The 13,258-nt window shown below is 36.0% G+C and overlaps 1 protein-coding gene across 1 annotated transcript in view; it reads right to left on the bottom strand.

Moving 5' to 3' along the window:
- LOC143663301 (transmembrane protease serine 11D-like) overlaps positions 1-13,258 on the bottom strand; it is a 72,578-nt gene that overhangs the window by 47,386 nt on the left and 11,934 nt on the right. Inside the window, exons 2-3 of the mRNA XM_077137020.1 lie at positions 2,268-2,389; positions 136-254 (exon numbers count right to left, since the gene is read on the bottom strand). Of these exons, the coding sequence (XP_076993135.1) occupies positions 136-254; positions 2,268-2,389 (241 nt within the window). The remainder of the gene's footprint in view (positions 1-135; positions 255-2,267; positions 2,390-13,258) is intronic.

Consider the following 13,258-nt stretch of genomic DNA (forward strand, 5'->3'; position numbering starts at 1 on the left):
GAGTAAATTTACTTCTAAAAAACACAGCATGGAGAAATTATGCAGAGCATGCAGCAAGTGAAAATATATCACAAAATATTAGATTTAATATGTATTTTATGATGGCATAAAAAGCAAAGACAAATACTAACTTACCACAGATTCAATTTTTCCACACAAAATCTTATATTCCTGGGTAGCTGGTGAAGTTAACTGATTACTGTAGTTAACATTTCGGATTTGAAAGTTGCTATGGTAAAAGTAAGACTTTTGATCTAAAAAAAGACAAAAAGAGAGAATCAGTCTCACTCTAAAGAGTAGTTGAATATTTAAATTTCTCAAGATTTGAGAGGCTATATTACATTAGTTAAAAAATTTGCTTCCCTTAGTAGAAAGCAAACTCAAAACTTACTATAAATATAATTAAACGATTACTATTTTTTCAGTTTTAAAAAAGTTGCAAAGCTGGAATTGTTAAAGATGGATTAAAATCAGAGTAGCATCATGATTTGAGAAATAAAAATTTTTTCAGAAGTATTATCATTTTCATTTTTAATATCTTTTAGGGACATTTGAGATTGGTGGTTGCGGATTTATTCATTCAACACACATTAATGATTTCTATTAAATGCTATTATTTCATTATCGTTAAGGAAGAACGCCAAGTAATTCTGAATGGTTTATTTCAAATATTCTTTCTAGAGGAATTAGTGATTTAATATTACTCTTTTCTGGGCTAAGTTAGAAAATAAATATGACAAGATATAATCTGGAGTCTAGTGTGAATAAGGACACATCCAACTGTATGAAAGAAATAAAACCCTTAAAACATCTGTACACATCTCAAACACTATGAATATGGACATATCCTAGAAGGATCTGTCTTAGGAAAAATCCATATTTGTTTTTGAACATGCACACTGTAACTTGTTATATCTAGGGAAAGAATTGGGAACCCTTGGAGAAGGGTGATTCTCTGTAGCAGATGGACAAATCTTTCATGGGCAGTAAGTGCTCAGTGGGTTACAGTTTGAAGAGCACTTACATAGCTCCTACTCTGTGTTTCTCTGGTAATACAGTGTGAGAAAGAGTGATATTCCATTAATTTAATCTGAAACATGGTGCCTCTTTTCTCTTAAGGTGTTAGGGATTTGGTAGAAAAGTGTAGTCAAAAGCACAATTTAGCTACGATTTTTAAATTTGATTGAATACTTGGTTGAAATGATTAGTCCCAGTTTCTGATTTTTCTAATGCACAACTAGGAATTTTTTTTTCTTTTTGTCTTGCAAAATAAAGCATTTTAGTCCATTTAAAAATAATTTTACAATATATTTTTTTCAATTCTAATTCTTTTTTGACCAATTTTACTTACTCTTCAGTGTTTAAAATCTGGAAAATTTGAAAACAGCCTAGACATACTATAGTACATATAAATAATGTTCACACTTTCTCTCTCATTCTCTCTTCACACACAAATTTAAATGATTTAAGAGAAATATATCTAAAATAAAAATAACCTGGGTGAATTTTAAGTAAACAAATCATATTATAGCATGTATGATATTATCTAGTAAAATATGACACATTTTATATACACATTAAAGCACTTGAAAGAATATTTACTAAGATATTAATGAAGGTTGTTTATGCATGAGCAGTGTCTACTTTATATCTTTTTTATTGTTTTCTATTTTTTGGTGATAAAATTAGACAAAATAAGAGAAATAAATAATAAAATAGAATCTTTTTTAAGTTTTTTTTTATTCCTTTCTCAACTGCAAAGTTATTTTCTACTATCATACATGTTCTGCTCATAAACTATGTTTTTAGGACATAGGGCATGAATTAAAAGATATTTAGGTAATTTAGCTCTTAGGTGTTGATGCTTAAGGCTCTTTGCAATATTTCACTGTTGCAATTTTATCAGATTATCAAATTAAAAAGGAAATCAAGGTAATAATAAAAAAATAGACAAATTCTGGAGTCATAAAAGTGTCCAGAGTTCTCATTTTCTTTGTTTAGAATAATCCTTACCAAGGTAGTAATGTTTCAACTACTATGAAAGTCAGAGAAGAGATGAGGAAAAAATGTTTATTGAGGGAAAATATAGACATGAACATATATTCAAGAGTAATAATAAATAAGATATGTAACCATGTTACATTAAGAAGAAATAAAAAAGGCAAGAGAGACAGAGAGAGAGAGAAGAATGTCAAACTTCTAACCTGAAAGTATATTTCAGACACTTAGTTTTCTAGTTCGAAGTGTAGTAATCTTCTACTACTTACCAAAACTTAAAAAGTGGACAAGTAGAGCTACAGTCACTGCCAGGATCACCACCACTGTGACAACAATGAAACATACCACACATGGGTTCAGGAATCTTGAGGTTGACGGCACTCGGACTGGCCTTCAAATAAGGGAAAAATCAAAGGTCAATCATTTCATCCAAAGAAGTTGTCATTTCAGTGCTCGTCATCATCTTTTGCTTTTGTTTTTCTAAGTCCCTTAGCTTGCATGGGGATTGATTTTTAAAATACTGGCTGATTTGTGAATGCAACATAGTCCTGGAAGTGAAATCTGAACTGAACAAGACTCTTCTTTTTACTGGCTTTTATTTCAGTTTTTTTCCAGCTCAAAAATATTGACATTTGGGTAGTTTGATGGAAGAATAAGGCAATCTGACCTATGGTTTGCAGTTGTTCTCCATTATTCTGCCAAACGAGATATTCTCAGTATGACTAATTGGTCTCTTTTATTTCAGATTTTTCCAAGACATGTTATTGAGCACCATTTTAGTAACTTCCTTCACCCGGGTGCCATCCCCAGGGATGCACAGAAGAGAGATCATTTTCTTCTGTTGAAAGGTGGATGCATGCAAAGGAACAGGGCAGAGAGTAGAGTTGGAACAGTAGTATTTTTTACTATGGGCAGAGGTAGAGAGAGCTGAAATCCTATAGAGTAGCAAGCACCTGAAACAAATTAGACGCACCAATAGTAGTTTTCAATTTATATGTTTTATCATTTTTTCCCATGAATTCATAAGGTCTAATGTAAGCTTATGGGTTTATACTGATGGTATCTAGTATTATATTAGGCAAACAGTCTGGGGATTATTTTATTCACTGTTTCTCTTCCCTCCCTGCACCCTACACGCATAGGCACACAGGCTCACATCCTGGGGTCATCGCTGCAGAGTTGCGTATGAATTTCAGTCCTGCTCCTTGTTTGATCAGACATCATATTGTAATTTATCTGAGCCTTTGTTTCTTCACCTAAAAAATGGGAATAATGATGTCTGCCTCACAAGGCTATTTGGAAGATCAAATGAGGTAATCTAGTCAATGTAGGGCATTATAAAAGTGTACAGTTCTAGTGAAATAAGTTATTCAGTAGTCTGTGAACTCTTTGAGAGTAGAGCCAATATTCATGCTGGGGTTTCTGGCACTCTCTGGAGTGCCTGGCATGTGTAGATGTTTTAAAAGTATTTGTAAAATTAGAAAATATTTGTTGGCTGTATTAACTCTGAACATGCTTCAGTTCAAAAGCCTCAACAGAGCTAAAAAAGCAGTTACACAATAGTCTGACTTTCATTGTCTCTTTGTTTTGCCAATATTCTAGTATGACTGTGAAGGAAATATTCTGAGAGTCAGTGGTTTTCAAAATTTTAGGTTTCACAGAAGATTTTCTCAGTGTTGTTAAGCTCTATGCAACTTATATACCTATAAAAGGGCAATTGCTAAGTAATTTGCAGTATACCACCAAGGCTCTAGGATCAGTAAAATTCAAGATTACTGGAGACCTATATAGATGTACCAACTTTCATTTTTGTTGGATATAAATTTCAAATTACAAGAAGCAACCCTACTTGAACTCTACCATTTAATAAAAAGAGGGCATATATTTAAATACATGAAAGGAGGAAATATAAAATTTCAGAACAAAAGAAAAGATGAAAACTTTAACTTGATAATATCTTTACTGCTGTGCCCTTATTTGTTCATGTTCCTATACTTGTGAAAAATGAGTTACTGACTGGTCCAGAGACCAACATTGAGAATTACTGCAGAAATTTTCAAGTTGGAAAAAAATGGGCACTTTGACATCTCTTAACTTTTTGAGTTTCAGTTTACTCATTTGTTAAGTGGGGATAATAGCACCCAACTCCTGGGGTCCTTAAGCTATTTGCATATAAACTCAAATGAACAGTGTTTGGCATTTGTGAATTCAATAAATGTTAGTCTGCTAAGCAATGGACGTGCCATAAAGAAACAGAGACAGAGATGGAAGCAAGAGTAACCCCGAAGCCTAAATATGTTTCAAATGGTTTAATAATCATCCCCTCTTCAATAACCTGGGAATGATGGCATTTACAGAGATGAACTGATGTGTCAAAATTTGTGTATGTGGAGGCTTGGAGAGTTTCCGGGAAAAGAAGTCAGGGTTGGGAGCTACAAGACTCAGTTTGTCCTCCAAGGCAGTTGGTAAACCACAGGAACTGTCTGAAACAACTGTTCAGGGTCTCTGGAGACAAGGAGAACATGGTAGGCCATCCAGGGAAGAGCAGAAGGAAGAGACTGATAACTTGAAGTGAAGATCTGTGTATAAAACTCTTCACACTGTGAAGACTGTGCTCACTCCCGCTCTCATGACAGGCTACCTGGAGATCCAGTCCCTGAGGGGAAATAAAAATTTTCTTCTCCAAGAACAGGGTGGAGGGGTGAGGGAACATGGCTAAGCATCTATTGCAGCTTTTGATTGGCAAATTTGGAATGCTGGGTTCAGGTTTTGAGGGCAGCTACAGTTTCAACTAGCCCAGGACAAAAAGCAGCCGGCAGCCTTTGTTTCCACCAGGTTGTGTCAGGAGTGGAAGCAAGGAATAATAAATCCGCAGTGCTTTCTAAGTGCTGTGGGAAACAAGTTGATGAAAGGCAAAAAAAGGGGGAAAATCCCAGCACTGTTAGAGGCTTTTGATTAGTGAATCCAGATCATTGGGTCCCACCTCTGCGCTAGGGTTTAAACCCACCCAGGGCAAAAGCTGCTGGCAGCCTTTGTTTCAAGCACACCAAACAAGGGCCGAGTTGGTTGAGATTTAAAGGCACAGTATCACCTTAGTACTGCGGGAAATAGTTGGCTTGAAGATCACCATCTTTTTCTGGGCAGGCCGGAAAAGCACAGATTCAGGGAGCTGTCAGAGAGAAGTTTGGTATCCTTCTGGTTCTTCTCCCCAGAGCACTTTGAAGGGATCTAAGTCCCCTTGTGGGTCATTGACTCTGGTTTGACTGTAAAATATTGCCTTGGAAAAGTCCTGTCTGGGGTGACCCTCCTCCTAGAATTTGCTCTCCAAGCAAAAACAGCTAGAAACAACAAAAGGTTGTTAAAAAAATGCTATGAAGCAAAACAAAAGCAAACAGAACAGATCCACATTCCTAGAGAAGGAACCTGGGAAAAGAAGAAACTTTCTTCTGGGGCTGAAACAATTGCACAAATAATGTAATCTTAAATATTGTACTGTATATCCAGGTGGGAATCAGATGAATAAGAGTTGAAAAAAATCTCAGCAATTAAACATGATGTGTAATAAATTAAAGATCTGTAATAAGTTGAATGAAGTGTCAAAGAAGTTCTTCAATATAAAGCTAATCATCTAGAAAACCCTAGACATGAGAGAAACTGACCTCCAGAGTAAATTCATCAAGACAATTAGGTACCTACACACATTTGGCAAGGCTGCCAAATCCACTGAACTGGGACAGAACAGTCTTTTCAATGAATGGTGCTGGGAGAAATGGATATCCATATTGCAAAGAATGAAAGAAGACCCCATCTCACAATTCTATACAAAAATGAACTAGAAATGGATCAAAGACCTAAATATAAGATCCAGGACCATAAAACTCATAGAAGAAAATGTAGGCAAGCATCTTCAAGGTCTTGTGGTAGGTAACAGTTTCTTAGATTTTTATACTCAAAGCACAAGCAGTGAAAGAACAAATAGGTAAATGGGACCTCCTCAAAATGGAGTACTTTTGTGTTTCAAAGGATTTCGTCAAGAAGGTGAAAAGGCAGCCTAATCAATGGGAGAAAATATTTGGAAACCACATATCCAATAAGGGTATAATATCCAGAATATATAAAGAAATCATACAACTCAACAATAAAAAGACTAACAACCCAATTTAAAAATGAGCAAAAAGACTTGAATAGACATGCTCCAAGGAAGAAATAAAAATAGCTAATAAGCACAGGGAAAGATCTTCAACATCTTTGTTGAACATCTTCAACAACAACTAGCTATTAGGGAAATGCAAATCAAAACCACAATGAGATAACATTTCACACTGATTAGAATGGCCACTATTAAAAAAAAAACAGAAAACTACAAATGTTGGAAATGCTGTGAAGAAACACTCATTCACTGTGGGTGGGAATGTAGAATGGTGCAGCTGCTATGGAAGATAGTTTGAGGATTCCTTAGGCAGCTAAATATAGAATTGCCATATAATACAGCAATCAAACTACTAGATCTATACCTAGGAGAACTGAAACCAGGGGCATAGATAAACATTTGTACACCAGTGCTCATAGTGGTACTATTCACAATTGCCAAAATTGGAAGCAACCTAAGTGTTCATCAACCTATGAATGGAAAAACAAAATGTGATTATATATATATATATATATATATTCATGCATATATGATGGTATATTATTCAGCTGTGAAAGGGAATGAAGTCCTGAGGCATGCAATAACGTGGATGAAACTTGAGCATAGTATATTCAGGGAAATAGGTCAGACACAAAAGGTTACATATTGTATGATCTCACTAATGTGATCTTAATCATAACAAGCAAACTCATATAGTTAAAATCTAGAACCAGGACATAGAATGAGGGTAGAAAATGGGGAGTTGATGCTTAATTGGTAGAGAATTTTTAATTAAGTTGATTATAAATGTTTGGAGATGAATAAAGGTGATGGTAGCATATTACTGTCAGTGTAATTAGCAGAGCTGAATTATGAATGTGATTATGGCTGAAAAGGGAAGTTTAGGGTCATGTATGTCACTAGAAAGAAAGCTAGAGGATAAAACAGGGGACTGTTAAGCATAATTAACCTTGTACAAGGTTAATAGTACAAATATAAGAATGTTCTTTCATGAACTAGAACAAATGTACATCACTATTACAAGGTGTTAATAAAATGGAGGTATATGGGGAAAGATCTCCTACTGCAAATGCTGAACTATAGTTAATTCTAAAATTTTAATGTTTTTCATCAGTTATAACAAAGGAACCACACCAATGCTAAGTTATCAATAAGAAGGGGGAATAAAGGGTAGGGGATTTTTCTTTTAGGAGTAATGAAAATGTTCTAAAAGTTACTGTGGTGATAACTACATAACTCTATGAATATATTGCGAGCTATGGATTGTACACTTTGGGTGGATTGTATAATGTGTGAGTATATCTCCTTGTATAGTGTGTTAGTATTTATCGACAAAACTTCTTTAAAAAAGATGTTCCAAGCTTGTTTTGCTTGTATTGTCCTTGTTTCAGACATGGAATTAGCCACTTATTCCAAGATCCGTTGCCTGTTTTAGTGGGAATTTATTTAAAACCCATGTTTTGTGTGTTAGGTGTCCTCATTTCTACTGGTATCATTGCTTCTAGGCTCTTTCAATACACAGAGACGACTAAAGAAAATTGTGATTGTGGAGTGAAAGGTTCCGAAAAACAAAGATTAATTTGGAAGTCAAAAATCTTAAGAAACAAAACCAAAGACTAGAGTCAGCACACGCTTTAGCCCTGATGAGACTCCCATGGGAATGACCTTAGAACCAACTTTGCTTGCAGTTCACTGAAAACATCTTAAACTCAGTGACTGAAAAGAACCATTAGACATATGACTCAACGAACAATGGGTGTGGAGACCTTAATCTTACAAGCCACAACTAATTGCATAGGAATGGATTGTTCCACCTTGTAGGAACAAGAACAGAAGTATCTGTTCTTATTAGTAGCACTACTCAAACCTCTGTATGTTGCTGATTATAAAGTTTATGCCAATATCAACTAAATAGCACACAATATTTACCTTGCAAATTATTAGAAAAATATATTTGTATACACTGTCTGAAATGTGACTCAGAATGCAATAGAAATCCATGCAAGAAAATATTTTACTTTTAAAGTAGTATCCTGATCAGCATGATTTGCAGTTAAACAGCAAAGCAAAAATTCAGTTATGACACCCATAACCAACTTCCTTTCATCTGGAAAAATTACATGAATGTTGGAAAACTTATCTTTCGAAACTTTTATTGCATGAGTCCATGTGTCGGGCATTGTACATGTATCATTGCTAGTCCTCACAATACCTTGTAATGTTTTGGAGATGGGGAAACTAAGTTCAAAGAGTAAATAACTCATGATTGCTCAGAGAGTGATGGAGTGAGAAATTGAATCCAGATTTATCTGAATCAAAGCACAACATTTCCTCTCACCGACACTACTTCCCTGGGTAAGTTGTCTCACAGGACAGGGATAGGGAAAGTTTTGGAACTGTCTCTCCTAACCTCAAATGGGGGATGGAAAAAGGAGCAACATCTACTGAGTGCTAATTATGCATCTAGAAATTTTCCTTACACACAGTAAGTGTGCAAATAAGGTATACGTTCATTTGAAAGTATATGTTACATTAATATGCCAGATTTATGTAAGAATATGAATTAATCTCTGCCATTATATACATAATTATATTCAATACACAACTATGGATTAATTGAGCTATGTGGCAATACATTTCCATTATCTGCAAGAAAGGAGGAAACCTATGACAGAATGATTACAAATTCAGATACACACAGTTTGTATATACAGAACTTATATGCAATTTTATGTCTTCTTTAATAAATTTTCAACTATTACAGTAACAAAGATTTGGTGCACATTCCTCGTCTCCTGTTATATATTGTTCTTGGATGAACATTCTAGGCCATGGTTTCAGCCAGCCAGCGCTGAATGCTATTTCCTAAGATAGCTCTTCACTCCATAGCTCTCTTTGAGCTCCACACCGTTATTTCCAATTATCAGTTGGCTGTCTCCTGGATACGCTATACCTTAAATACAGCAGCTCAAAACGGAAACTGCTATTTTTACCCTAGCCTGCACCCACCCCCACTATTTCTAATATTGGGAATGTCATTGCCATTCACCTGGTATTCCAAGTTAGAGACCCAGGGCTTAACTTGGGAAACTTCCCACATTTAATAGGTGGCCAAATCTTATCCTACCTTCTATGTTTTTCTCTCTATTCCCTCTACTTCTTTCTTAATTCTACTTATTATTACTTTACTTGTATTGCTTGCAATGACTTTTAATACATCTCTCTCCTTCTAATAATTAATTATAATACTAAGAGACATTTGGTGAGAGCTGGCAATGTTCCAGGCAGTATTCAAGGTGTTGGGAGAACTGTAATAAATGATAATAGATAAATGAAAATGATACAATGGTGAGAGGAAGACAAAATAAATAAGTCAAATCAAGGAGGTTGGAGAGAGTGTGTGGACATGGGGACCTGTACGTTGGATATGGTGTCAAAGGAAGGTCTTGCTGCAACCATGACATTTGAGTAAAGACTGGAAGAAGGTGATGAACAAGCCGTGAAGCCAGCATGGGCAGAGTCCTCTAGGTTGAGGGGACAGTTTATGTGAGATCCTGAGCCAGGACCAGCAAAGGGGTCCTGCTCAATCTGAGAAAAGAAGTGACATATCAGATTTATATTCCTGGTGAGAGATGATGATGCTTTAAACAGGGATGTAGCAGAGAAGTGGTGAGAAGTGGTCACAACTGGATACATTTTGAATTCAGAGGCTAGAGAATTTGCTGATGATTCACTTTGAGGGGTGAGAAAAAGAGGTATCTAAGTGGAATCCAAGATTTTTGCTTCTTCCCAATCAACCCTTGGAAATCCTGCCAGAAACTTTTGAATGTAGCCCTTAGGGTCTTATATCTTCCCCTTCCTCTACTTCATTTAAAAGCTGTCTACAGCTAGTCAACACTCTCAGGGTGACATTCAAACCTTTAATGTGACCTACAAAGCCCATTGCCATCAGCTCTGCAACTTCATCCCCTGCCCTCTTAATTCAATTAATTAATTCAATTCATCCCACATCTTCACCTGCCCACTTAATTCAAGCCAAACGAAATGCTGCAACCACTTTTACATGTGATGTTGTGTTGCCTGGAAAGTTTCTTCATACCCTTTCTGCCTGGATAATTCTCATTTTATCCTTAAGATAATTAATTTCTCTCTAGGTAATGCCCTCCTTCTCCCTTAGCTTCCTCTCATCTGATCCCAAAATTCTTAGTGATTTTTTCCATCATACTCCTTATCCCTTTAGTGAAAATCCGTGGATTTCTTGCCTGCTTCCATGTCTAAGCTGTTAGCTCATGAAAAGTAGAGATGCATTTTCTCCTTCAGTATATGCCCTGTTCCTAGCACCACCACAATGCCTCTGTGAAGAGAAATTAAAAACAAATTCACTATAGTTTGGAATGCCTTTATATAGAATTTTATATAGTATGTATTTGTTTTGAATATTGACAAATGAAAATACAGCAAAGTGTGCTTGGAGAACAGTAATTGACTCCCTATGGCTTTTGTAGGCAGATAGATGGAAAATAACCTGGACAAATAAGGTTGGTCAAGATTATGGGAGACCTTAAGTACTATGGATTTGGACTCAATTTGTTGGCTTTAGCACATCACTGAAGTTTTTTAAATGAAAAGTTATACAAGCACAGGAGTATTTAGAAAGTTTACTCTAGTAGACCACTTGGGCTGCACTGGAAGGGAGTTAGGAGCAGGAAGTCATCGGAAAGACTGACTCATTAGTCCATTCATAGCATAAGAAGGACCGAGAGCCTTGTGGGAGCTTTGGGGCTAGAAAGGCAGGTGGTAAGGGAAATGTGGACGGTGGAAAATTGGGACCAGTCTGTGGTAAAAGATTCAATATGAGGGGCAAGACTAGTAATCCAAGATACTACTTGAGGATTAAGCCCAAGTAACTGGGGGATTAGTTATAATAGTTACATGAATAGACAATTCAAGTTTTTTTGAAGATGTTCTAATAATATTCAGTTTTAGTAACCAGAAGTATTTCTGTGTGATGATGACCAGCAGTCACTGGAAAGGGGCATTTGTACGCAGCAAAGATGCTGGGATCACAGGTATTATTTCTGAAGTCATTATCTCACTGGTAGCATTTAAAGCTCTGTAAAAGATTGCGTGAAACCAACTCATTTCACTACATTTGGATTAAAATTATATAGCTCTCCAATGCAAATCTCTAGATAAACAGACAAACATAAATATGATTCCATAAGGAATTTCCAATTATTATAGCCTTAGGTATCCACTAATAAGTAGAAGTACTTGGGGATTATGATAATAAGAAATTATGTATTTGTATAGATATCTGTGTACTTACATATGTGAATAATTTTGATAATCATTGGTTAAAATTGACAAACATATAATCATGTCATTGTCCTAAGTGAAATCATTTTATATATGAGACTAAAAACATGGTGAACCATGACCAAAGAAAGTTGAAACTTCAGTGTGGCTTGCAAATAAGAAAAAAAAAAAAGAGTTTTTTTTTCTGTACTTCTTTTATTAGATCATGCTCATTTAAAAAGAGGCACTGGACCTCAAATTCATGAAAACAACATAAATAATTACTCATGCTGGGTGCTTGGGTGTGTGGTTGTTTCAGTAATTGGTAGACAGTCCACACCTACTCCATTAAACAAGAAATCAACAGCTGGTTATTTAAGGTACTGGAGCCTGGTGGAATGAGATCAAGAGTAAGAGTTTAATTTGAGATAAATTTTCCCCACTAGTTTACAGCTAGAAGCTTAGCCCCTATTCTTATTTGCTGTCTTGCAAATGTGTGCTCTTTTCATAGTAAGGGACCAAAAAAAAAAAAATAGGGAGAAGTTGAGCATCTTGTACAATCAAACAAGATCATACAATGCCACACACAGCACTGCATTGATCATCTCACTCACTACTAAGGTCTTTTTGAAGAACGCCGTAGACTTTTCTTACATGGGGCAACTTTGATTTCACATATTTCAGTGATTTTAAGATCTTCAAGGATAAGATTCCCATTGCTGAAATATTAAACATCCAGGGTGATGCTATTTATTTTGGAATATGTTTATCTTAATTTCTTGGTACTGCATGGAAACTGCACTTTCAGGAATTTCTAAGATGTTTCTCTATTTCCTCATGTCTCGGATCTCATCTCCTATTTCTTTCTCCCTCCATATTCTGCTCCAGATACCCTTGCTTCCCGCTATTCTTTAAGCTTAGTAGGCACTTTCTGCCTCAGGGAGTCAGTGCTTGCTGTTACCTCTGTCTGGAACACTCTTATCTCAGGTATCTAGGCTCGCTCCCTCGTGCAACTGCCATGTACTCAGGAGACCTTCTGAACTACCCTATTTAAAATTGCACCTGCTCCTCCAACACTTCCTATCCCCCTTTTCTGCTTTATTATTTTTCATAGAATTTAGAGCTTTGTTTGTCGCCTCTCTCTTGCCACTGGTTTACAAGCTCCACAATGGCAGAGATTTTTATTTTTCTCCCTTCTTTCCTACCAACTCATGGATGATGACTCTATTTTAGAAGATGCTTGCAATGTTATTCTGGTTTCTCTATATTCAACATATTCTAGAGCTGTTCCTAGAAATGCATTGTCTAGAAGCAGGAACTGATTCTAAAGACTATGAAGAAGTAGGACATAGGCCAAAGACAGAAATCTTTGCTCATGAATAGGGCTGATTTGGTAGGCCCTTTCCAGGGGAAGAACGTCTTAACTCTGGAAGAATTATCCAAAAAACTCTCAAAGTACTTCCTTATCAAATCAGAGCCTGATACAGCTCTGCAACCATTATTTGCAGCACAGGAATTTACAGGTGCTTGTTTTTGATCCTTGTTTGACATATGCCTTATTTTAGTCTCAAGAAGGAGATAGTATATCTGAGTTGTCATGCTTACGCCGCATCTTCCTCAAGCAAATGGTTTGGCTGAAAGGACGATGTAGATTACCAAAGGAATTTTGAGAACTGCTGCTGGAGACAGGTGAGTAAAGCTTGTCAGTTTTCTTTTCACTTATCAGATAACCCCCCTCTTTAGGAACAGAGTCAGCTTTGCATAATCAGTAATAGAAGATGGCTGAAGACTATTCGACATTTCTATCACCAG

This window comes from Tamandua tetradactyla, chromosome 19 (genome assembly GCF_023851605.1).
Source record: "Tamandua tetradactyla isolate mTamTet1 chromosome 19, mTamTet1.pri, whole genome shotgun sequence".
Classification (NCBI taxonomy): Eukaryota; Metazoa; Chordata; class Mammalia; order Pilosa; family Myrmecophagidae; genus Tamandua; species Tamandua tetradactyla.